This window comes from Anomaloglossus baeobatrachus, chromosome 11, assembly GCF_048569485.1.
Source record: "Anomaloglossus baeobatrachus isolate aAnoBae1 chromosome 11, aAnoBae1.hap1, whole genome shotgun sequence".
Taxonomy (NCBI): domain Eukaryota; kingdom Metazoa; phylum Chordata; class Amphibia; order Anura; family Aromobatidae; genus Anomaloglossus; species Anomaloglossus baeobatrachus.
In genome coordinates, this window is record NC_134363.1 from 48,924,694 (window position 1) to 48,949,500 (window position 24,807).

At 45.3% G+C, this 24,807-nt stretch overlaps 1 protein-coding gene across 3 annotated transcripts in view; it reads left to right on the forward strand.

Moving 5' to 3' along the window:
• Positions 1-24,807, forward strand: part of PPFIA3 (PPFI scaffold protein A3) — a 159,885-nt gene that overhangs the window by 94,279 nt on the left and 40,799 nt on the right. For 2 of the 3 annotated variants that reach the window (XM_075328207.1, XM_075328205.1), the window contains 6 exons: positions 6,509-6,656; positions 12,947-13,167; positions 13,758-13,980; positions 14,652-14,809; positions 22,574-22,731; positions 24,420-24,513. In XM_075328207.1, coding sequence (XP_075184322.1) covers positions 6,509-6,656; positions 12,947-13,167; positions 13,758-13,980; positions 14,652-14,809; positions 22,574-22,731; positions 24,420-24,513 — 1,002 coding nt within the window. The remainder of the gene's footprint in view (positions 1-6,508; positions 6,657-12,946; positions 13,168-13,757; positions 13,981-14,651; positions 14,810-22,573; positions 22,732-24,419; positions 24,514-24,807) is intronic. The other variant, XM_075328206.1, reaches the window with a different exon arrangement.

The window sequence follows — 24,807 nt, forward strand, 5'->3', positions numbered from 1 at the left end:
AGTGCACTTCCTGGAGCAGCCACCGGGGGAGCAGTTATAAATAATGCCAATGGGAAATGCAGCTTGTTAGTGGTGACCATGACGTCTCTTCTCACGAGTGGTGACCATGACGTCTCTTCTCACGAGTGATGACCATGAAGTCTCTTCTCACAAGTGGTGACCATGACGTCTCTTCTTACAAGCGGTGACCATGACGTCTCTTCTCACGGGCGGTGAACATGAAGTCTCTTCTCACGAGCGGTGACCATGAAGTCTCTTCTCACGAGCGGTGACCATGTAATCTCTTCTCACGAGCGGTGATCATGAAGTCTCTTCTCATGAGCGGTGACCATGAAGTCTCTTCTCACGAGCAGTGACCATGAAGTCTCTTCTCACAAGCAGTGACCATGAAGTCTCTTCTTCTCACGAGCGGTGACCATGAAGTCTCTTGTTATGAGTGGTGACCATGTAGTCTCTTCTCATGAGCAGTGACCATGAAGTCTCTTCTTACGAGCGGTGACCATGAAGTCTCTTCTCATGAGCGGTGACCATGTAGTCTCTTCTCACGAGCAGTGACCATGAAGTCTCTTCTTACGAGCGGTGACCATGTAGTCTCTTCTCACGAGCAGTGACCATGAAGTATCTTCTTAAGAGTAGTGACAATGTAGTCTCTTCTCACGAGTCGTGACCATGAAGTCTCTTCTCACGAGCGGTGACCATGTAGTCTCTTCTCACGAGCGGTGACCATGAAGTCTCTTCTTACGAGCAGTGACCATGAAGTCTCTTCTCACGAGCAGTGACCATGAAGTCTCTTCTCACGAGCAGTGACCATGAAGTCTCTTCTCACGAGCAGTGACCATGAAGTCTCTTCTCACGAGCTTTGACCATAAAGTCTCTTCTCACGAGCGGTGACCATGAAGTCTCTTCTCATAAGCGGTGACCATGAAGTCTCTTCTCACAAGCAGTGACCATGAAGTCTCTTCTCACGAGCGGTGACCATGAAGTCTCTTCTCATGAGCGGTGACCACGAAGTCTCTTCTCATAAGCGGTGACCATGAAGTCTCTTCTCACGAGCGGTGACCATGAAGTCTCTTCTCATAAGCGGTGACCATGAAGTCTCTTCTCACGAGCGGTGACCATGAAGTCTCTTCTCACGAGCGGTGACCATGAAGTCTCTTCTCACGAGCGGTGACCACGAAGTCTCTTCATGAGCCGCTTTATGACATTTATCATCTGTACCGTTATTGTGATTATCACTTTGGTTTAATGCATAAATATAAATCTGTGTTTAATAACCAATTTTTTTGTTTTCGGAGTTCTCCTTTAAGGACCCAAGTCACTTTTCTCTTAATAATTTACCTGTTAGCAGAGAAATGTGTCCAAAGCAAGGGAGGACAAGTTATGTGCAGCAATGCAACATACATCAGTGCTGTATCAATTAATGGTGTCTAAATTCCCTATATATAAAAACATTCTACATTATGTCATTCCTGTGTTATTCCAACCGGAAAAAGCTGAATTAAGTTGTTGGTATTACCATTTGCTCAGTCCTGCACAATCTGACAGTGTCCAATCACTGCTGTTAGTGCCGGAGCATTTAGGGGCAAACGTACTGTTCTCAAGAGGAAGGGAGGAATAACGGAGGAATAAAGGAATAACGGAGGAATAAAGGAATAACGGATGAATAACGGAGGAATAAAGGAATAACGGAGGAATAAAGGAATAACGGAGGAATAAAGGAATTATGGAGGAATAAAGGAATAACGGAGGAATAATGGAGGAAAGGAGGAATAATGGAGGAATGGAGGAATAATGGAGAAATAACAGAGTAATAAAGGAATAACGGAGGAATACAGGAATAACAGAGGAATAATGGAGGAAAGGAGGAATAATGGAGGAACTGAGGAATAACAGTGGAATCGAGGAATAACGGAGTAATAAAGGAATAACGGAGGAATAAAGGAATAACGGAGGAAAAACGGAGGAACTGAGGAATAGCGGAGGAACTTAGGAATAACAGAAGAAGGGAGGAATAATGGAGGAATAACAGAGTAATAAAGGAATAACGGAGGAATACAGGAATAACGGAGGAATAATGGAGGAAAGGAGGAATAATGGAGGAACTGAGGAATAACAGTGGAATCGAGGAATAACGGAGTAATAAAGGAATTACAGAGGAATAAAGGAATAACGGGGGAACTGAGGAAAAACGGAGGAACTGAGGAATAGCGGAGGAACTTAGGAATAACAGAAGAAGGGAGGAATAATGGAGGAATGAATAATAGTGAAATGGAGGAATAACTGAGTAATGGAGGAATAACGGCAGGGAAGAATGATGAGGGAAGGGCGGAATGATGGAGGAAGGGTGGAAGGGAGGAATAACAGAGGAAGGGATAAATAACGAAGGAATGAATAATAGCGGAATAGAGGAATAACAGAGGAATGGAGGAATAATGGAGGCAGGGAAGAATGACGGCAGAAGGGAGGAATAATGGAGGAAGGGAGGAATAATGGAGTAATGAATAATAGTGGAATGGAGGAATAACAGAGGAATGGAGGAATGACGGAGGCAGGGAAGAATAACGGATTAAGGAAGGAATAATGGAGGAAGGGAGGAATAACGGAGAAACAAATGAATAACGGAGGGACGGAGGAATAACGGAAGAGCTAAGGAATAACAGAGGAAAGGAGGAATAATGGAGGAAAGGACGAATAACCAAGAAATAAGTGAGGAAGAGAGGAATAACATGAATGAAGGAATAGCAGTGAAATGGAGGAATAATGGAGGAATAATGGAGGAATGGAGGATTAACAGTGGAATGGAGGAATAATGGAGGAATAACGGATAACGGAGTAAGGGCGGGATAACGGAGTAAGGGCGGGATAACGGAGGAAGGGCGGGATAACGGAGGAAGGGCGGGATAACGGAGGAAGGGCGGGTAACGAAGGAAGGGTGGGATAATGAAGGAAGGGCGGGATAACGGAGGAAGGGCGGGATAACGAAGGAAGAGCGGGATAACGGAATGGAAGAAGGGCTGGACAACGTAAGAAGGGCAGAATAAAGGAGGAAGGGCGGAATACTGCAAGAACGGAGGAATAACTGATGGATAATGGAGTAATAACAGCAGAATGATGGAAGAATGGCACAATGTAGCATTAGCAAAAATTATGCTCATTTTTTTAACTTTGATAGGGAATGCAGCAGAGTTGTTGGGCGAGGTTCTCCTTTGATAACAGCATTCTGCAATGTAATGAGCTGGAAGGCTTTCCTGCCATGTCGAGGCATAAAGTTCCATAGTCTCCCATGTTAAAAATTACATGCATTGTTTCCCTGCACATTTAACTTTGATATGGTCTATGGTCAGAAATGAGCTGAGAGGAGCCCAGAAAAAAAACAGATAAAAGTGTGACAAAATCTCTCATTAGACCTTAAGAAACAGCTCACTGACTGATTCTCAGTTAACTCATTCTGCTGACTGCAATAGATAGAAAATGCAACATAGAGGTATAAAAGTCAAATGGTGCAAAATTTTTGATAAAACCCAATTGCAAAAGTGATTTTTTTTTTAGCCCTGGATATATGCATTTATGTAAGATACAAAAGAAAGAAAAGGGGGGAATAACACACAAATGCAGGGTCTGACTGCGCAAACGCACAGGTCTGTACGGAGTCTGTCTCACAAAATTACAGGATTTATTTTTAAATCGAGATTATTTGCAAAGTTACTATTTTAATTTTAGATGATTAATAATGGTCGCAAAGATGGACATACTCTTAAAGGGATATGGAGATCTGAAACATTTATGATGTATTCACAAGATAGATGCAGAGTCCACCTCTACGATATATGAGGAGGTCATTGGCTGCGGAATATGTTGGCACTATAGACATAAAAATTCTTCTTCTTTCTTCTTCCTTCTCCCTCCTCCCATGTCCCTTCTCTTTTCTCCCATGTCCCTTCTCCCATCCCCCTTCTCTCTTCCCCCTTCTCCCTTCTCTCTTCCACCTTCTCCCTTCTCTCTTCCACCTTCTCCCTTCTCTCTTCCACCTTCTCCCTTCTCTCTTCCACCTTCTCCCTTCTCTCTTCCACCTTCTCTCTTCCACCTTCTCCCTTCTCCCTTCTTTCTTCCCCCTTCTCCCTTCTCTCTTCCCCCTTCTCCCTTCTCCCTTGTCTCTTCCACCTTCTTCTCTCTTCCCACTTCTCTCTTCTCCATTCTCCCTTCCCCCTTTTCCCTTCCCCCTTCTCTCTTCCCCCTTCTCTCTTCCCCCTTCTCCCTTCTCTCTTCCCCCTTCTCCATTCTCTCTTCCCCCTTCTCCCTTCCCCCTTCTCCCTTCTCTCTTCCCCCTTCTCCCTTCTCTTTTCTCCCATGTCCCTTCTCTCTTCTCTCTTCTTTCTTCCCCCGTCCCCCTTCTCCCTTCTCCCTTCTCTTTTCTCCCATGTCCCTTCTCTCTTCTCTCTTCCCCCTTCTCCCTTCTCTCTTCTCTCTTCCCCCGTCTCCCTTCTCTCTTCCCCCGTCTCCCTTCTCCCTTACCCCTTCTCTTTTCTCCCATGTCCCTTCTCCCTTCTCTCTTCCCCCTTCTCCCTTCTCTTTTCTCCCATGTCCATTCTCCCTTCTCTTCCCTCTTCTCCCTTCCCTCTTCTCCCTTCCCTCTTCTCTCTTCTCTCTTCTCTCTTCTCCCTTCCCCCTTCTCCCTTCTACCTTCTCCCTTCCCCCTTCTCTTTTCTCCCATGTCCCTTCTCTCTTTTCTTTTCTCCCATGTCCCTTCTCCCTTCTCTCTTCTCCCTTCCCCCTTCTCTTTTCTCCCTTCCCTCTTCCCCCTTCTCCCTTCTGCCCTCTCCCTTCTCCCTTCTCCCTTCTCCCTTCTCCCTTCCCCCTTCTCCCTTCCCCTTCCCCTTCTCCCTTCTCCCTTCTCCCTTCCCCCTTCTCCCTTCCCCTTCCCCTTCTCCCTTCTCCCTTCTCCCTTCCCCCTTCTCCCTTCCCCTTCTCCCTTCCCCCTTCCCCCTTCTCTCTTCTCCCTTCCCCTTCTCCCTTCCCCCTTCCCCCTTCCCCCTTCTCCCTTCCCCCTTCCCCCTTCTCCCTTCCCCTTCTCCCTTCCCCCTTCCCCCTTCTCTCTTCTCCCTTCCCCTTCTCCCTTCCCCCTTCCCCCTTCCCCCTTCTCTCTTCCCCCTTCCCCCTTCCCCCTTCTCCCTTCTCCCTTCTCCCTTCTCCCTTCTCCCTTCTCCCTTCTCCCTTCTCCCTTCCCCCTTCCCCCTTCTCCCTTCCCCTTCTCCCTTCTCCCTTCCCCCTTCTCTCTTCTCCCTTCCTCCTTCTCTTTTCCCCCTTCCCCCTTCTCCCTTCTCCGTTCTCCCTTCTACGTTCTCCCTTCTCCCTTCTCCGTTCTCCCTTCCCCTTCCCCCTTCTCCCTTCTCCTTCCCCCTTTTCCCTTCTCCCTTCCCCTTCCCCCTTTTCCCTTGTCCCTTCTTACTTCTCTCTTCTTACTTCTCTCTTCTTTCTTCTTCCTTCTTCCTTTCTTCTTCTTTTCTCCCTCCATTCACTTCTATGGGAGCTCACTCGCTTTACTAACCTCCATAGAGGTGAATAGAGAGAGCCAAGCTCCAGCCATTCCTCACCCAGCGGTCATTGGCTGCGGAATATGTTGACGCTATAGAAATACAAATTATTATTATTAATGGCTGCTCCATCCAGGCAGAGAGTATATGTGTACATCTCCCTCCATTCACTTCTATGGGAGCCCACTTGCTTTTCTAACCTCCATAGAGGTGAATAGAGCGAGCCCCACTCCAGCCATTCCTCACCCGGCTAGGTGAGTGTGTATATCCCGTGGATATGCCATAGATGTTTAGAATCGGAATACCCCTTTAAGTCCTTCTACTACTGGTATCCTATCTTTGCGTTATCATGTTGTTTGTATACCCTTCTATTCATTGCTGCACTCTATCTTTTCCCTTATACCACCGCACTCCACAAGTATCTGCTTCAACTATGCATTTTGTAAGTGTGTACTCCACCCCAAAAAAAAAAAATAAAAACGAGTTTGCTTGTCCGATTTTATATGGCCAGTACGAGGGAGCGTCAAAGTTGGAGTCTGTGGCCTGTGTGTTTTGGTGTCCATGTCTTTTATGTGTGATACATGTCCGAGCGGAGGACACCACCAAGGGGAATGCTCCGCATCCGTCCGTCTTCACTGTCAGCCGCTTGTTTCCGGCAGCTTCACACTCAATGCTCCCAACGAATTCCAAAAAAAAATTCCAATTTTTTTTTTTTTTTTTGCAAATTTTTCCAATTGACCTTCTGATAAGTGTGAAGCTGCAGGAACGGGGGGCACCAATATAGAAGCACAATAGTAGCTTACTTCTCGTCTGTCATCTTAATCATGTGTATTCTACACTTATGGACTGGTTGAAGCATGTGCATCACGTTTTGCATGTACCGTACATGTCCGTAAAGCGAGGACAGGAAAAAGCTGCAAACTAGCGGTAATGACAGCGGGGCTCAATGTTTGCGTTTTGTCTCCTTCCGTTTGTAGATCTCTCCCTGGCAGTGCCCTAGAGCTGCGCTATTCCCAGGCACCGACACTACCCATGGGCAGCCACATGGATCACTACAGCAGCACCGCCGTCATTAGGCGGCCCAAAAAGGGGCGTTGGGCGGCACTGAAAGATGATCCCACCAAGGTACTGTATGCAAAAACGTTGGGGGGGGCAGCTTGGACCCCTGCATCCAGGAGTAGATACTGCATAATTCAATAGTACACTTGCAAATAAGTAAATTTTAAACCCTAAAATAAGACCTACCTCGAAAATAAGCCCTAGTAGGATTTTGAGGGCTTTTTGGAGTATTCTTAAAATATAAGCCCTACTCCATAAATAAGCGCTAGTTGCATTTCCATAAGGGAGAGTCCATGCAGCTACAAAATATAAAAAATACAGCAGGACTCTTTATCAAAGAAAGCAGACGCCCCCCCAAAGAAAGCAGACGCCCCCCCAAAGAAAGCAGACGCCCCCCCAAAGAAAGCAGACGCCCCCCAAAGAAAGCAGACGCCCCCCAAAGAAAGCAGACGCCCCCAAAAGAAAAAAAGAAAGCAGACGCCCCCCAAAAGAAAGCAGACGCCCCCCAAAAGAGAAGAGACACCCCCAAAAGAGAAGAGACACCCCCAAAAGAAAAGCTACCCCCCAACAGAAGGCACCCCCCAACAGAAGACACCTCCCAAAAGAAAGCAGAAACCTCCAAAAGAAAAGCTACCCCCCAACAGAAGACACCCCCCCAAAAGAAAGCAGACACCCCCCCAAAAGAAAGCAGACATCCCCCAAAAGAAAGCAGAGGCCCCTAAAAGAGAAGAGACACCCCCAAAAGAAAAGCTACTCCTTCAACAGAAGATACCCCCCAAAAGAAAGCAGACGCCCCCAAAAGAAAAAAAGAAAGCAGACGCCCTCAAAAGAAAGCAGACACCCCCAAAAGAAAGCAGACGCCCCCCAAAAGATAAGAGACACCCCCAAAAGAGAAAAGACACCCCCAAAAGAAAAGCTACCCCCCCAACAGAAGGCACCCCCCAACAGAAGACACCTCCCAAAAGAAAGCAGAAACCTCCAAAAGAAAGCAGACACCCCCAAAAGAAAAGCTACCCCCCAACAGAAGACACCCCCCCAAAAGAAAGCAGACACCCCCCCAAAAGAAAGCAGACATCCCCCAAAAGAAAGCAGAGGCCCCTAAAAGAGAAGAGACACCCCCAAAAGAAAAGCTACTCCTTCAACAGAAGATACCCCCCAAAAGAAAGCAGACACCCCCCAAAAGAAAGCAGACACCCCCCAAAAGAGAAGAGACACCCCCCAAAAGAGAAGAGACAAACCCAAATGAGAAGAGACACCCCTAAAAAGAAGAGAGACCCCCAAATGGGAAGAGACACCCCCCCAAAAGAAAGCAGACACTTCAAAAATAAATCAGACACCCCCAAAGGAAAGCAGGCACCCCCAAAGGAAAGCAGGCATCCCCCAAAAGAAAGCAGACACTCCCCTAAAAGAAAGTAGACACCCCTAAAAGAAAGTAGACACCCCCAGAAGAATGTAGGCACCCCCAAAATAATGTAGACACCCCCAAAAGAAAGTATGCACTTCCAAAAGAAAACAAACACCTTAAAAAGAAAGTAGACATCACCAAAAGAAAGGAAAAACCCCCAAAAGAAAGGAGGCACTTAAAAAAGAAAGCAGGCACCCCCAAAAGAAAGGAGACACTTCAAAAAGAGAGGAGACACCCCCAAAAGAAAGCAGGCACTCCCAAAAGAAAGCAGGCACCCTCAAAAGAAAGGAGACACCCCCCCAAAAGAAAGGAGACACTTAAAAAAGAAAGCAGGCACCCCCAAAATAAGGCAGCTACCCCCAAAAGAAAGCAGACCCTTCCAAAAGAAAGAAGACACCCCCAAAAGAAAACAGTCATTCCCCCAAAAAATAAATTGCATTCACCAGACCCGAAATAATCACAGTTGTCCAGTGCTGATGGTGGATGGGCTCTCACACAGAGATCTGCGTTGCTCTCAGGTCCCTCGCAGTTCCAGATGCATTGCACTGCAGCTCTCACACACAGATCAGGTACCAGTATCACTCAGCGCGAGGGATACTGCTTCCAGCCACCAGGGGGAGCCAACTGCTGTAGAACACAGGGGACCTGACAGTGACGCAGATCTGAATGTGAGAGCCCATTCACTTGCAAACTCTAAGTGTGATTCTTTTAGGGGGTGTCTGCTTTCTTTTGGGTGTAAACGTAGCAGTGCATAGAAAATAATAAATGTAAGCAGGTAATTTAACCCTTTATAAATACGTCCTTTAGAGGACGGGATCTGCACCATGAGAATAGCCGATCAGATAAGCAAATAGGAACCAGTAACAGGAGGAACACACAATGTTGATGTTCCAGAATGTGATGACGATTAGATTTGAATAAATGTTGATTTTTTTTTCCCCCGTTCAACAATAAATGTGGATTGTCGTTCATGGGGAAATATAAGACACCCCTGAAAATAAGCCCAGACTTTCCTATTACTGACAGTTAGTGCTCATAATGTTCTATAGAGAATTTAAACTAGTCCTTGGCATGGCCAGCGGCTATTCCTTCCAACCCCTCATACACATACACACTGGTCTTGGAGCCACGTCTGACAGTGGCTTTTGTCCCTTGGAGAAAAAATAGGATTGGGCAGTGAAAACCAACATGCCCGATCCATTTGTCCCTGTACATAAGGCAGTTGGATAGTTGACTCTGGAGGAGTTTTGGATGAATTTTTGGGTGTTGGCCTTGATATAAATCATCCTCTTTCTTTGTTTTCATGCTATTCTCCTGGACTCGTCCTGATGTAAGTATCCTTGTTCCTTGCATTGCATGTCAACAGTACCGTTGTGTCCTGAATACACAGATTTCTACAGCAGAACATGGCACTGGAGCAGTAAATGGCACATTATCCTGTGTAGAAGGCTTTGATGTCCCCATATTAGAAGCATAGACGGTCTGTATAGGCTGGATACGGAAGGACAAGTGCAGGGCAGGAAAGTGTCAATCAGTGCTGACTTTCGGCCAGGACTCCACTCTTTAGTGCTGCCCCCAATAAGGTGCATGGCTGACAGATATGTCCTGTCCCGCAACCGGCTCCGGATCCCCCTCTATTCAGAGGAAACAGCTGCTCACTGAGGGGGGTCATGGAGGGGAAATAATGGAAAGTCTTTTCAAATGAATTACCTTCGTTAGCCCTTGTGCATTAAAGGGGTTATCTCATTTTAAATGGTTAATATTGGAAATTGCTTGTAAAAACAAGCAACTTTGTAATTTACTTCTTATTAAAAATCATCTCTGTTCTCATTGCACAGCACTTACAAACTCTTTTCTATAGAGCTTGTAAGCGCTGCTCTGAAGCTGGACAGATCACTGGATATGACTGGCTTCAGGTCCTGCACAGGTAAAGCTGACTCTGTTCGCAGTATGGTAGAGCACTGAACTGTCAATCATCAGGAGCGCAGTGCCTCCTAGCAAACAGAAGCCAGGGACAGGGAAGCGGCAAATTCTTGAAGACAGAGCATGGGAATAAACCTCTACTACGCTATCTTTTATAATATGTGTAGTGTCGGCATCCCTGGAGAGACGCTGACTTACTCACCGCCCCGGCTGGGTCGCGTCCTCCCCCACACTCCCCCGGCTGTCCACGTGTGCTGCTGCCTCCTTCTTCCCCCGGGGCCCGTGCACATCATACAAGCTTCCTGGGAATGCACTTAGGGCATGTGTGAGTACAACAACCATTCCCTTAAAGGGACGGCGCGCCATTTCCCGGAAATGCCTAAGGCACCCTCCCATTAGGGGAGGTGCCTGCGCAAGGCTTTTAGTCAGTGTCTCAATCTGCTAGTTAGTTGTCAGGTCCAATTATCCCTGTGTCCGTCACCTGTGCCTGCCTTCCCATACCTTTCTGTCCCTTCTGTGCCCACCTATACCTGTCCGTACCCACCTGCCTTGTTCCTCAGGCTGTCACCTGTCCTGGGGGTCAGCTGCCACAGTCCCGGTCACTGCCCTGGAAGTGGTACCTGGTGTCCACCTCGTGGTAGGCGCTTAGTTAAGCCCCTCCAACTAAAGGGTTAATACGGAGGCCCCCCTGTGACGCAGTGGTTCCACTAATCCCACTCGCTGCCCTTACACTAGCCGTGACAATATGGCAGTTGTATTGTGCATGATAATGGTGAGGGGTGCAAAGCGGGGACTTTTCAATTACATAATGTCACCTACAGTCACCACTGGGGTGAGCTCACTCCATAAGGGGTTAGGGATATATATACAGTGCCTTGCGAAAGTTTTCAGCCCCCTTGTATTTTTCAGCCTTTTCCCACATTTCAGGCTTCAAACAGAAAGAAAAAAATGTTAATGTTCTGGTGAAGAATCAACAACAAGTGGACACAATTGTGAAGTTGATCGATAGTTATTGCTTATTTTAAACTTTTATAAAAAAATAAATAACTGAAAATTGGCGCGTGCAATATTATTCATCCCCTTTACTTTCAGTGCAGCAAACTCACTCCAGAAGATCATTGAGGATCTCTGAATGATCCAATGTTGTCCTAAATGACTGATGATGATAAATATAATCCCCTGTGTGTAATCAAGTCTCCGTATAAATGCCCCTGCTCTGTGATATCTCAGTGTTCTGTATAAAGCACAGAGAGCATCATGAAGACCAAGGAACACAACAGGCAGGCCCGTGATACTGTTGTGGAGAAGTTTAAAGCCGGATTTGGTTACAAAAAGATTTCCACAACTTTAAACATCCCAAGAAGCATTGTGCAAGCGATCATATTGAAATGGAAGGAGTATCATACCCCTGCAAATCTACCAAGACCCGGCCGTCCATCCAAACTGTCATCTCACACAAGGAGAAGACTCCTCAGAGATGCAGCCAAGAGGCCCATGATCACTCTGGATGAACTGCAGAGATCTACAGCTGAGGTGGGAGAGTCTGTCCATAGGACAACAATCAGTCGTACACTGCACAAATCTGGCCTTTATGGAAGAGTGGGAAGGAGAAAGCCATTTCTCAAAGATATCCATAAAAAGTGTTGTTTGAGGTTTGCCACAAGCCACCTGTGAGACACCAAACATGTGGAAGAAGGGGCTCTGGTCAGAGGAAACCAAAATCAAACTTTTTGGGCACAATAACAAACGATATGTTTGGCGTAAAAGCAACACAGCTCATCACCCTGAACACACCATCCCCACTGTCAAACATGGTGGTGGCAGCATCATGGTTTGGGCCTGCTTTTCTTCAGCAGGGACAGGGAAGATGGTTAAAATTGATGGGAAGATGGATGGAGCCAAATACAGGACCATTCTTGAAGAAAACCTGTTGGAGTCTTCAAAAGACCTGAGACTGGGACGGAGATTTGTCTTCCAACAAGACAATGATCCAAAACATAAAGCCAAATCTACAATGGAAGGTACACAAATAACCGTATCCAGGTATTAGAATGGCCAAGTCACAGTCCAGACCTGAACCCAATCGAGAATCTGTGGAAAGAGCTGAAAACTGCTGTTCACAAACGCCTCCATCCAACCTCACTCAGCTCCAGCTGTTTGCAAAGGAAGAATGGGCGAGAATTTCAGCCTCTCGATGTGCAAAACTGATAGACACATACCCCAAGCGACTGCAGCTGTAATCGCAGCAAAAGGGGGCGCTACAAAGTATTACCTTAAAGGGGATGAATAATATTGCACGCCCCAATTTTCAGTTTATTATTTTTTACAAAGTAATTTTTACAAGTAATAAGCAATAAATATCGTTCACCTTCACAATTGTGTCCCACTTGTTGTTGATTCTTCACCAGAACATTAACATTTTTATCTTTATGTTTGAAGCCTGAAATGTGGGAAAAGGTTGAAAAATTCAAAGGGGCCGAATACTTTCGCAAGGCACTGTAGGTTCCTCGGCAGTCTACACTTCTACAACATCAGTTTAATGCCTTTTCGCACTGCAAACTAAAATAGAAAGGCCCTTTAAGTGAGTCAGCCCATAGTGCCTGAAGAAGCAGCACCTCAGCAAACATGGCAGCAGTGAGATTAGCTATGGGTTCAGAGAGGACGGAGGGACCTTAAATTAGGCCCTATTCTGATGCTCTAGTATTGGGGAGACCCTCATGTGACCTTGACAGTAATTGTATGGAGGATAACTTAGGCTTTCATAGACTCTTTTTGTTCTTCTTTGGCACGATTATCCTTTTAAGAGGCCGTTTCTGGCTATATATGCCTCTGGAGATTGGTTGGCGGGAGTGTAAAGCTCGCGGGATGACAAATGGCTTCCTCTTATTGTTTAGATGTTTCATTTGCTACTTCTGTTGTTCGTTCTTTCCAAGCAATTTTTTTTTCCCCAGTAAAAATGTCATCCCGTTTGTCAGACATTCGAGACCGGCCAAAATCACGACCCAAAATGTAACCCTTTCCTTTGCAGATTCGAACTCTGGATGAGCAGGACTGGGAGCGGGCGCAGCAGGCCAATGTGCTGGCCAACGTGGCACAGGCGTTTGAAGGGGACTTGGACGGCTCAGATGAAGATGACCGAGAAACCATCTTCAGCTCGGCGGACCTGCTGTCTCCTAGCGGCCAGACGGATGTGCAGACGCTGGCTATCATGTTACAGGAGCAGCTGGAGGCCATCAACAAGGAGATCAAGTAAGCAGTGCTGCGCCATGCGTGCTGCCCTCTGACTCCTCCCCTCATGTTTCCCTGCTGACCCTGTTTCCCTGCTGACCCTGTTTCCCTGCTGACCCTGTTTCCCTGCTGACCCTGTTTCCCTGCTGACCCTGTTTCCCTGCTGACCCTGTTTCCCAGGTGACCCTGTTTCCCTGCTGACCCTTTTTCCCAGGTGACCCTTTTTCCCAGGTGACCCTTTTTCCCAGCTGGCCCTGTTTCCCGGCTGGCCCTGTTTCCCGGCTGGCCCTGTTTCCCGGCTGACCCTGTTTCCCGGCTGACCCTGTTTCCCGGCTGACCCTGTTTCCCGGCTGACCCTGTTTCCCGGCTGACCACATTTCGCTGCTGACCACGTTTCCCTGCTGACCACGTTTCCCTGCTGACCCTATTTTCCAGCTGACCCCGTTTCCCGGCTGACCCTTTTTCCCTTCTGACCCTTTTTCCCTGCTGACCCTGTTTCCCAGCTGACCCTTTTTCCCTTCTGACCCTTTTTCCCTGCTGACCCTGTTTCCCAGCTGACCCTTTTTCCCTGCTGACCCCGTTTCCCAGCTAACCCTGTTTACGTTCAACAGGTTAATACAGGAGGAGAAAGAAACCACCGAGCTGCGAGCTGAGGAGATAGAGAGCCGAGTCACCAGTGGGACCCTCGACGGTTCCCTTGGCCGTTATCGCTCAGCCACTTCCATCCCAACATCTGTCACCACTTCCACACTGGCCAGTCCTTCTCCACCCAGCAGCGGGCACTCCACCCCACGCATCACCCCTCACAGCCCAGCCAGGGAGGGAGAGAAGTTTGTAAGCACTTCTTTACTTTTCCATACACTTTACGTAGATCTTTTTATCAAAAATTGTGACCGGTTTGTCATCTGTAGCCTTTGTGATGTATCGTCTAATAATGAGTTAACTGAGAATCCATCAGTGAGTTTGTTCTTGTAGTTTAGCAGGGATTTTCTTTTTTTTTTTGTCTAGTCGATTTATGACCTCAGACCACATCAAAGTTGAATGTGTAGAGAAACAAGGAGCTTGTAAAAGCAAAACGGTGCAAAATTTTAGTGCAAAATGATTTTTAATCCCCCAAAACACATGCATTTAAGGAAGAAAATAAAATTGTCACCCAATGGGAGACAACCCCTTTAATGTGTATAGTCCTGCCATCAATATGCTGCGGATTTACAGTTTGCAGCATCGCGGATCTGCAATAAACCCTGCAGAAATTTTCTGATGCATGTGAACAGGACGGCTGGAATGTGTGGGATGGAGATTGTGGCCAGATTTCATGTCCGTGGACATAGATGTGTGACCACAGGACATGCATGTAGAGATTCCTTGATACCGTAGTTCTCATTTGTGGTTGTGGCCACCTAGTGTTCATAGTTGGAACTGCAGGAGAAGACAGGAAACGTCTGATGTTGTCCCCGAAGGTCTGATTATTTGCATTATTTATCCAATTAATTTTATCTCTTTAGAATCATGTCCCTAAAGAAGACAGCAGAGACGATAGGTCCTTAATGCAATGTGAGACCACTCCACCCTTAACCCCGCGCGCTGTGCGACTGGAAAGAATGACCCAAGCTCTTGCACTACAGGCCGGCTCCTTAGAGGATGGCAGGGAATCCAGAGCAAGGTAAGGAGCGGTTGGATGACGTCTCACATACCTAATTTCTAGCACTACAACTCCCAGCAGGCCTTTGCAGATGACTATAGTCAAGCTATGATGGAAGTTGTTGCTCTACAATAGCTTTGGTGCCGCAGGTTGGGGATAGCTAATCTATAGATTTCTAAATCAATCGAAGATCTAGTTCCGGGTGTGTATTTTATCTTTGCAATTTTCTGATGCGTTGTCTAAAGATGGATATACGGTAAACTATATGAATCCTGACAGTTTGTAATGTGCACACTGTTAGGATCCTCCTGTATTGTCAGATTGAGCGGTTGTCCTATGACCCCTAGTATGATATTTGCATATTGGCAGTTAGATGCAGATTAGATTCTCATCCGCTTCTCTCAAAAGAAGATATACAGTAGTGCCGACTAGATTCTCATCCGCTTCTCTCAAAAGAAGATATACAGTAGTGCCGACTAGATTCTCATCCGCTTCTCTCAAAAGAAGATATACAGTAGTGCCGACTAGATTCTCATCCGCTTCTCTCAAAAGAAGATATACAGTAGTGCCGACTAGATTCTCATCCGCTTCTCTCAAAAGAAGATATACAGTAGTGCCGACTAGATTCTCATCCGCTTCTCTCAAAAGAAGATATACAGTAGTGCCGACTAGATTCTCATCCGCTTCTCTCAAAAGAAGATATACAGTAGTGCCGACTAGATTCTCATCCGATTTACTCAAAAGAAGATATACAGTAGTGCCGACTAGATTCTCATCCGCTTCTCTCAAAAGAAGATGTACAGTAGTGCCGACTAGATTCTCATCCGCTTCTCTCAAAAGAAGATATACAGTAGTGCCGACTAGATTCTCATCCGATTTACATAAAAGAAGATATACAGTAGTGCCGACTAGATTCTCATCCGCTTCTCTCAAAAGAAGATATACAGTAGTGCCGACTAGATTCTCATCCGCTTCTCTCAAAAGAAGATATACAGTAGTGCCGACTAGATTCTCATCCGCTTCTCTCAAAAGAAGATATACAGTAGTGCCGACTAGATTCTCATCCGCTTCTCTCAAAAGAAGATATACAGTAGTGCCGACTAGATTCTCATCCGCTTCTCTCAAAAGAAGATATACAGTAGTGCCGACTAGATTCTCATCCGATTTACTCAAAAGAAGATATACAGTAGTGCCGACTAGATTCTCATCCGCTTCTCTCAAAAGAAGATGTACAGTAGTGCCGACTAGATTCTCATCCGCTTCTCTCAAAAGAAGATATACAGTAGTGCCGACTAGATTCTCATCCGATTTACATAAAAGAAGATATACAGTAGTGCCGACTAGATTCTCATCCGCTTCTCTCAAAAGAAGATATACAGTAGTGCTGACTAGATTCTCATCCGCTTCTCTCAAAAGAAGATATACAGTAGTGCCGACTAGATTCTCATCCGCTTCTCTCAAAAGAAGATATACAGTAGTGCCGACTAGATTCTCATCCGCTTCTCTCAAAAGAAGATATACAGTAGTGCCGACTAGATTCTCATCCGCTTCTCTCAAAAGAAGATATACAGTAGTGCCGACTAGATTCTCATCCGCTTCTCTCAAAAGAAGATATACAGTAGTGCCGACTAGATTCTCATCCGCTTCTCTCAAAAGAAGATATACAGTAGTGCCGACTAGATTCTCATCCGCTTCTCTCAAAAGAAGATATACAGTAGTGCCGACTAGATTCTCATCATCTTCTCTCAAAAGAAGATATACAGTAGTGCCGACTAGATTCTCATCCGCTTCTCTCAAAAGATATACAGTAGTGCCGACTAGATTCTCATCCGCTTCTCTCAAAAGAAGATATACAGTAGTGCCGACTAGATTCTCATCCGCTTCTCTCAAAAGAAGATATACAGTAGTGCCGACTAGATTCTCATCCGCTTCTCTCAAAAGAAGATATACAGTAGTGCCGACTAGATTCTCATCCGCTTCTCTCAAAAGAAGATATACAGTAGTGCCGACTAGATTCTCATCCGCTTCTCTCAAAAGAAGATATACAGTAGTGCCGACTAGATTCTCATCCGCTTCTCTCAAAAGAAGATATACAGTAGTGCCGATTAGATTCTCATCCGCTTCTCTCAAAAGAAGATATACAGTAGTGCCGACTAGATTCTCATCCGCTTCTCTCAAAAGAAGATATACAGTAGTGCCGACTAGATTCTCATCCGCTTCTCTCAAAAGAAGATATACAGTAGTGCCGACTAGATTCTCATCCGCTTCTCTTAATAGAAGAGCTAGTGCAGACTAAATTTTCTTCTGCTTCTATCAATAGTATATCTATTGCTGACTACATTCTCATTCGCTTCTCTCAGTAAAAGATCTAGTGACAACTACTGTAGATTCCCATCCACTTTTTTCAATGGATCTAGTACCATCTACATTCTCATCCGCTTCTCTCAAAAGAAGATATACAGTAGTGCCGACTAGATTCTCATCCGCTTCTCTCAAAAGATATACAGTAGTGCCGACTAGATTCTCATCCGCTTCTCTCAAAAGAAGATATACAGTAGTGCCGACTAGATTCTCATCCGCTTCTCTCAAAAGAAGATATACAGTAGTGCCGACTAGATTCTCATCCGCTTCTCTCAAAAGAAGATATACAGTAGTGCCGACTAGATTCTCATCCGCTTCTCTCAAAAGAAGATATACAGTAGTGCCGACTAGATTCTCATCCGCTTCTCTCAAAAGAAGATATACAGTAGTGCCGACTAGATTCTCATCCGCTTCTCTCAAAAGAAGATATACAGTAGTGCCGACTAGATTCTCATCCGCTTCTCTCAAAAGAAGATATACAGTAGTGCCGACTAGATTCTCATCCGCTTCTCTCAAAAGAAGATATACAGTAGTGCCGACTAGATTCTCATCCGCTTCTCTCAAAAGAAGATATACAGTAGTGCCGATTAGATTCTCATCCGCTTCTCTCAAAAGAAGATATACAGTAGTGCCGACTAGATTCTCATCCGCTTCTCTCAAAAGAAGATATACAGTAGTGCCGACTAGATTCTCATCCGCTTCTCTCAAAAGAAGATATACAGTAGTGCCGACTAGATTCTCATCCGCTTCTCTTAATAGAAGAGCTAGTGCAGACTAAATTTTCTTCTGCTTCTATCAATAGTATATCTATTGCTGACTACATTCTCATTCGCTTCTCTCAGTAAAAGATCTAGTGACAACTACTGTAGATTCCCATCCACTTTTTTCAATGGATCTAGTACCATCTACATTCTCATCCGCTTCTCTCAAAAGAAGATATACAGTAGTGCCGACTAGATTCTCATCCGCTTCTCTCAAAAGATATACAGTAGTGCCGACTAGATTCTCATCCGCTTCTCTCAAAAGAAGATATACAGTAGTGCCGACTAGATTCTCATCCGCTTCTCTCAAAAGAAGATATACAGTAGTGCCGACTAGATTCTCATCCGCTTCTCTCAAAAGAAGATATACAGTAGTGCCGACTAGATTCTCATCCGCTTCTCTCAAAAGAAGATATACAGTAGTGCCGACTAGATTCTCATCCGCTTCTCTCAAAAGAAGATATACAGTAGTGCCGACTAGATTCTCATCCGCTTCTCTTAATAGAAGAGCTAGTGCAGACTAAATTTTCTTCTGCTTCTATCAATAGTATATCTATTGCTGACTACATTCTCATTCGCTTCTCTCAGTAAAAGATCTAGTGACAACTACTGTAGATTCCCATCCACTTTTTTCAATGGATCTAGTACCATCTACATTCTCATCCGCTTCTCTCAATAGGAAATCTAGTGCTGATTAGATACCCATCTGCTTTTTTCAATGGATCTAGTGCCAACTACATTCTAATCTGCTTCTCTTAGTAGAAGATCTAGTGCTGACTAGATTCTCATCCACATCTTTCAATAACAGATCTAGTGTTAAGTAGATTCTCATACGCTTTTTTTAATAGATCTAGTGCCACTACATTCTCATCTGCTTCTCTAAATAAAAGATCAAGTGTCCATCAGATTCTCATCTGTTCTCTCAGTAGAAGATCTAGTGCTAATTAGATTCTCATCCACTTCTAACAATAGATCTAGTGCTGATTAAGATTCTCATCTGCCTCTCTCAATAGAAGATCTAGTGCTGATTAAGATTCTCATCTGCTTCTCTCAATAGAAGATCAAGTGTCCATTGGATTCTCATCTGTTCTCTCAGTAGAAGATCTAGTGCTAATTAGATTCTCATCCACTTCTAACAATAGATCTAGTGCTGATTAAGATTCTCATCTGCCTCTCTCAATAGAAGATCTAGTGCTGATTAAGATTCTCATCTGCCTCTCTCAATAGAAGATCAAGTGTCCATTAGATTCTCATCCCCTTTTCTCAGTAGAAGATCTAGTACTGACTATATTCTCATCTTCTCTCAATAGAAGATCTAGTGCTAACTACATTCTTATCTACTTCTCTCTATAGATCTAGTGCCATCTTGATTCTCATCCGCTTATCTCAGTAGAAGATCTAGCGCTGCCTACATTCTCATCCGCTTCTCTCTATAAAAGATCTAGTACCAACTGATTCCCATCCGCTTTTTCCAATGGATCTTGTGCCAACTACATTCTCATCTGCTTGTCTCAATAGGAGATCTAGCTCCGGTTAGATTCTCATCCGCTTCTCTCAATAGAAGATCTAGTGCTGACAAAATTCTCTTCTGCTTTTTTCAATAGAAGATTTAGTGTTGACTGCATTCTCATTTCTCAATAGACAATCTAGTGCTGACTACAATCTCATCCGCTTCTCTCAATAGATCTAGTGCCATCTAGATTCTCATCTGCTTCTCACAATAGGCTATAGAGAGAAGCGGATGAAAATCTAGTCAGCACTAGATCATCTACTGAGAGACGAGGATGAGAATATAGTCGGCACTAAATCTATTGAGAAGCGGATGAGAATCTAGTCAGTACTAGATCGTGTATTGAGAGACGAGGATGAGAATGTAGTCGGCACTAACTCTATTGAGAGAAGCGGATGAGAATCTAGTCAGTACTAGATCATCTACTGAGAGACGAGGATGAGAATATAGTCGGCACTAAATCTATTGAGAAGTGGATGATAATCTAGTCAGTACTAGATCGTGTATTGAGACGAGGATGAGAATGTAGTCGGCACTAAATCTATTGAGAGAATCGGATGAGAATCTAGTCAGTACTAGATCATCTACTGAGAGACGAGGATGAGAATATAGTCGGCACTAAATCTATTGAGAAGTGGATGATAATCTAGTCAGTACTAGATCGTGTATTGAGACGAGGATGAGAATGTAGTCGGCACTAAATCTATTGAGAGAATCGGATGAGAATCTAGTCAGTACTAGATCGTGTATTGAGAGACGAGGATGAGAATGTAGTCGGCACTTGACTACAGAAATTTGGCTGAAGCCTGGAAAACCCCTTTAAATAACTCTCCACTCAGTTTGGACCAGAATGCAATTGTTCTGTATAGGAATAGAGGCGTAAGATGTGTCAGACGACCCTCACTGCAGCTTATCTTTCCCGAGAACGAATGATCGAGCATATAAAAGTCCAACATGCCTGATCCTGTTCCTTTCTGCTATTGGCCAAACATCACTTTAGGTGGTTTGTATATCAATGATTACCTCTGTATATCAATGAAATTGTCATCCAACTTTTTGCTACATGATGCTTAAAGGGTTATTTCCATCTCTGCGGGTTTGCAGATCAGGATGGCAGGTTATTTGGAAATCCACCTTATTGGGGGCTCTGCTGGCAGCCATATTGTTTGTCACCCATTATTCTCATAGAAGACCGGATATTATTTTTCCCATAATTTCTGACATTGATTTGTCCTCCCCTTATGGTTGTGAAAGGTCCAAAAGGTGCACACATGGCTCAGTAGTGAGATAAAATGGGCTTAGTGAGCGGCGAGGCCTGGAGCCACTGCACGTCCCTCGCTCCTCATATTCATCATCATCCTCGTACATGTATTAGTGACTTATCAGGCAGAAGTAAAGCTGTTTGTACAGTGGTAAAGCCATTATCATGGTTACTTGGTCACGGAGCAGCTTTAGGACAAAACATCCTTTAAAATAAAAGTGCTTAACCTTTTCCACCAAAAGATCCAAAGAAAGAATCATATTTGACTTTTCCGCTTTTTGTCTTCTTGTAGTAATTCTTCTCTATACAGTATGATCTCCATTAAATCTATTTGTCTCACAATACAAATACTATTGTGTAGGCACTTAGGACAATCACAATAGCTCCATCATCTACTTAGAGCCTGCATAAAAGGGTTAAAGACGACCAGTCACCTGCCAGAAATCGGTATTTTGTTACCCGGTGTGAATGCCGCTATTCTTCTGAATCCGGCGTTGTCTTTCTTTCATTCCTACGCCTCTCCGTTCCTGAGATATGGCCGCCTTTTCCCTGTCTGGAAATGTGGTCTCGTTATCCAAGTGGGTGTGTCATCAACTCTTTTGTGGGTGTTTTTTGGAGGACCACACCCTATTGGGTAACAAGGATAGATTTTTAAATATACATTGTGTCCACCCATATCCTGTCCACCGCCATTAACTTGAGAACAGCGGCAGCTATAGGCATAGAAGTGGTGTCTAGGTATAGTAAAGTAGCCATGCGTTACGCAATGAAACCACCTATAGCGCCACCTGGTGGAAAACAACGGAGTTAGCATGTTTATCTTGAAAACGGAACGAGATAGAGAAAAAAAGTGAATTACAAAGTTGTAGGGCATCATCAATTCAATACGAATCGACACCTTGCATACAGAAATGCTATGATTAGAACGTGTAATACTCACAAGGCTGCGAACGTGAAGCGATACCTAATGGAGACCTTCCTACAAGTCATTGGGTATAGTGGCTGTGTGGAGTGGCCTCCACACTCACCTGACCCGACCCCATTGGACTTCTTTCTGTGAGGTCACATCAAACAGCAGGTGTATGCAACCCCTCCCCCAACATTGCAGGACCTACGACGACGTATCACAGATGCTTGTGCAGACGTGTCACCTACCATATTGCACAACGTGCAGCAAGATACAGTATGCTGTGCAGAGTCCAGATGTGCATTGCAGCTGACGGGGGCCAGTTTGAGCATCAAAGTTAAATGAGCGCCATATGCGTGACCAGCATTCAATGTTTTGGGGGGGGTCATGGGTTTCATATCATAGCATGTCTGTATGCAAGGTGTCGATTCGTATTGAATTGATGATGCCCTACAACTTTGTAGTTCACTTTTTTTCTCTATCTCGTTCCGTTTTCGAGATAAAAATGCTAACTCCGTTGTTTTCCACCAGGTGGCGCTGTAGGTGGTTTCATTGCGTAGCGCATGGCTACTTTACTATACCTAGACACCACTTCTATGCCTATAGCTGCCGCCGTTCTCAAGTTAATGGTGGTGGACAGGATATGGGTGGACACACTGTATAGGGAAAAAAGGGTCAAATCTCAGGAATGGAGAGGCGCAGGAAAGAAAGAAAAACAACGTTGGATTCAGGAGAACATCGGCATTTACACCAGGTAACAAAATTATGTATTAGGCTAGGAGTGCAGGGTACAGCGGCAGGTAAGTCGAGGAGGTGTCCATCTTCCCTCTCGCTAGCAGCAGGGCCTACCTTTGGTGCCCCCCTTGTTTGTCTTGTTGTAACCACTGTCAGTTGTGTGTTTGGCCTCACGCGGGATCTTCCCCAAGTCCGCGTCATAACATTAATATTCAGATCAGGCGTGACAATTTTTTTCTTTTCCTCCCAGCCTGGGCGCCGATGGTCTTGGAGGCACAAACAGCGCCAGCCAGGACTCCCTGCATAAAGCTGCTAAAAAGAAAAGTATCAAGTCCTCAATCGGGCGTCTGTTTGGCAAGAAGGAGAAGGGACGTATGGGACAGATGGGACGAGACTCCTCATCGCTGGGTAAGGCTGTGAATTTGCCTGCTGTCCCCCCGGGGGCGTAGTTTATATTGTTTGGTCATTTGGGATAGATCCAAGACAAAAAGCCGGATTCCTGCTGGGAACGATGGGAGCCGCTAAATCCTCACTAAAATTACCCTGTTCGACAGATGAAACCTCGCCCATCCAAGCCAAACCCCGCCCATTCATTAATTTAATTGGCTGATCGTAAATAGGCGGGGTTTTAGACACGGTTAGGGGAAGGTTCCTCACATTAACATCATCTTTAATATGTGTTCACCTGGTCCAAAGATCCAAAAGAACTGGGTCTTTTTGTTGAACAGAATTTAGGGAGCCAGATTACCAAAAAGAGCCGGACTGCCCATCGCTAGTAGCTTAGTGACTCCAGTGTGTGCTGCATACAGTCACTTGTCGGGCGGAGGGTGTTTAGTGAGCTTGGTGTGGCAGACAGCGATTCCTTGTAGCCCCCCAAAGACATGTTCTTCCACCAGATATTCCCATCGATTCTCCCATAAGAACAAAAGATCAGACATGCTGAAATTCAACATGCCCAATCCTTGTTTCCAGTAGAGTCCCACCCCATCCCCAGACACATAAAATAGTCAGTTAAAATCTGCAGGTTAGCGGCACCTTATTGAAGTTTTCTAGTAGTGTCTGCAGGTTGTTAAACAGACAAACTGTGATTTACTTACCCTGCTTGGGTCCAGCAGTGTGTCTCTGTGGTGGCTGCTTCCGGTCTCTGATGTGACATTTCTAGCACTGCAGCCAATCAGTGATCTCCATGTGACCTCAATGCTGACATGACCTCAGTGCTGCAGACAATGACAGTCACCAGGGGCAGCGGCGGATCGGCATTGGACCTGGGGGTGATGAGAAAAGCACAGTTTATCAATTTGGTTTTTAAAACATACTGCAGCCAAAAAATGGAAAACTCCTTTAAGACTTTAACAGTAGTTCATAAAATTAGTCACTAGTTTCTCCAAAGGTCAAGCCAACAGATCAGAACGGGCAGCAGCGGTCAAGCAACTCACCTCTACCTTATTTTCATATCCTGACCTTTATGATATGCCCCATGATGGTCCTAATAATTGCATGTGACTATCTTGCCTCTCCCCATTAAATAGCACTTTGCAGCCCCCGTCGCCTGCACCTTTCAGTACCGCTGCTCGCTGTCACTCGTCAGGTGCAGCCCACCCAGAATGTCATAGCTTTTAGCCTTTGACATGTTCCTCCTGCAGCTTCTTGGCTGGTGGCTGCAGACGGCACCGCATGACATGAGCTCGATATAGGCATTCGGGGAGGAGGGGGGAGTTATATTTAATCTTCAGACCATTATTTATATCCTTGAGAGGAAAGACCCTTTAAAACAAGGTAGACTTATGGTAACCTGCAATCTGCGGATGGGTTAGTTACACCGCAGTGCCTGTGATGGATGCTAGGTGGCGCTCTTGAGCTTCTGAGAACGGTCTAGGGACCATCACCCCACACATCTTCGAAATCCTACTACCCAGCTGGGTGGGTTAGAAAATTTTTACAGCCGAGCTTGAACATAGTCCCATTTTGACTAATAAAGAAGCGTCGTTCACGGTCTCCAAAATGAGGCTACCCTCCAATTAGGCCAGACGGGCGGATGGTTTTTGCCGTGAAATGATGCCCCTTATAACCTGGCTTCATCCTCATTCGCCTTGCAGCTGGCACTCCCTCCGAGGAGACCTCACCGGCCGATCCGATGGGCTTGTCCAAGCTGGCCGGACCTGTGGACAAAGACCGCAGGAACAAGAAGAAGTAAGTCACCATTACTGTGAGATGACATCATTCTGGTCAGTAATTAAAGGGGTTGTCACTTGAGCCATTATTCACATACCCTCTAAGATCATAAAGGATGGGGGGGCACTGTTTGGGACACCTCTCCATAGGCAAGAATAAGGGCTCGCTTTGTGCCCGTCTATTCCTAGATGAGGTGCTGCAATATTGAACTCTGCTTTTGGCAAAATTGCTGAGATTTTTTGCTATGTCAGATGCAGGTGGATGGAGCGGGCTCAGGAACTGAGCCACTACCACACATGGCAGACGCTGGCT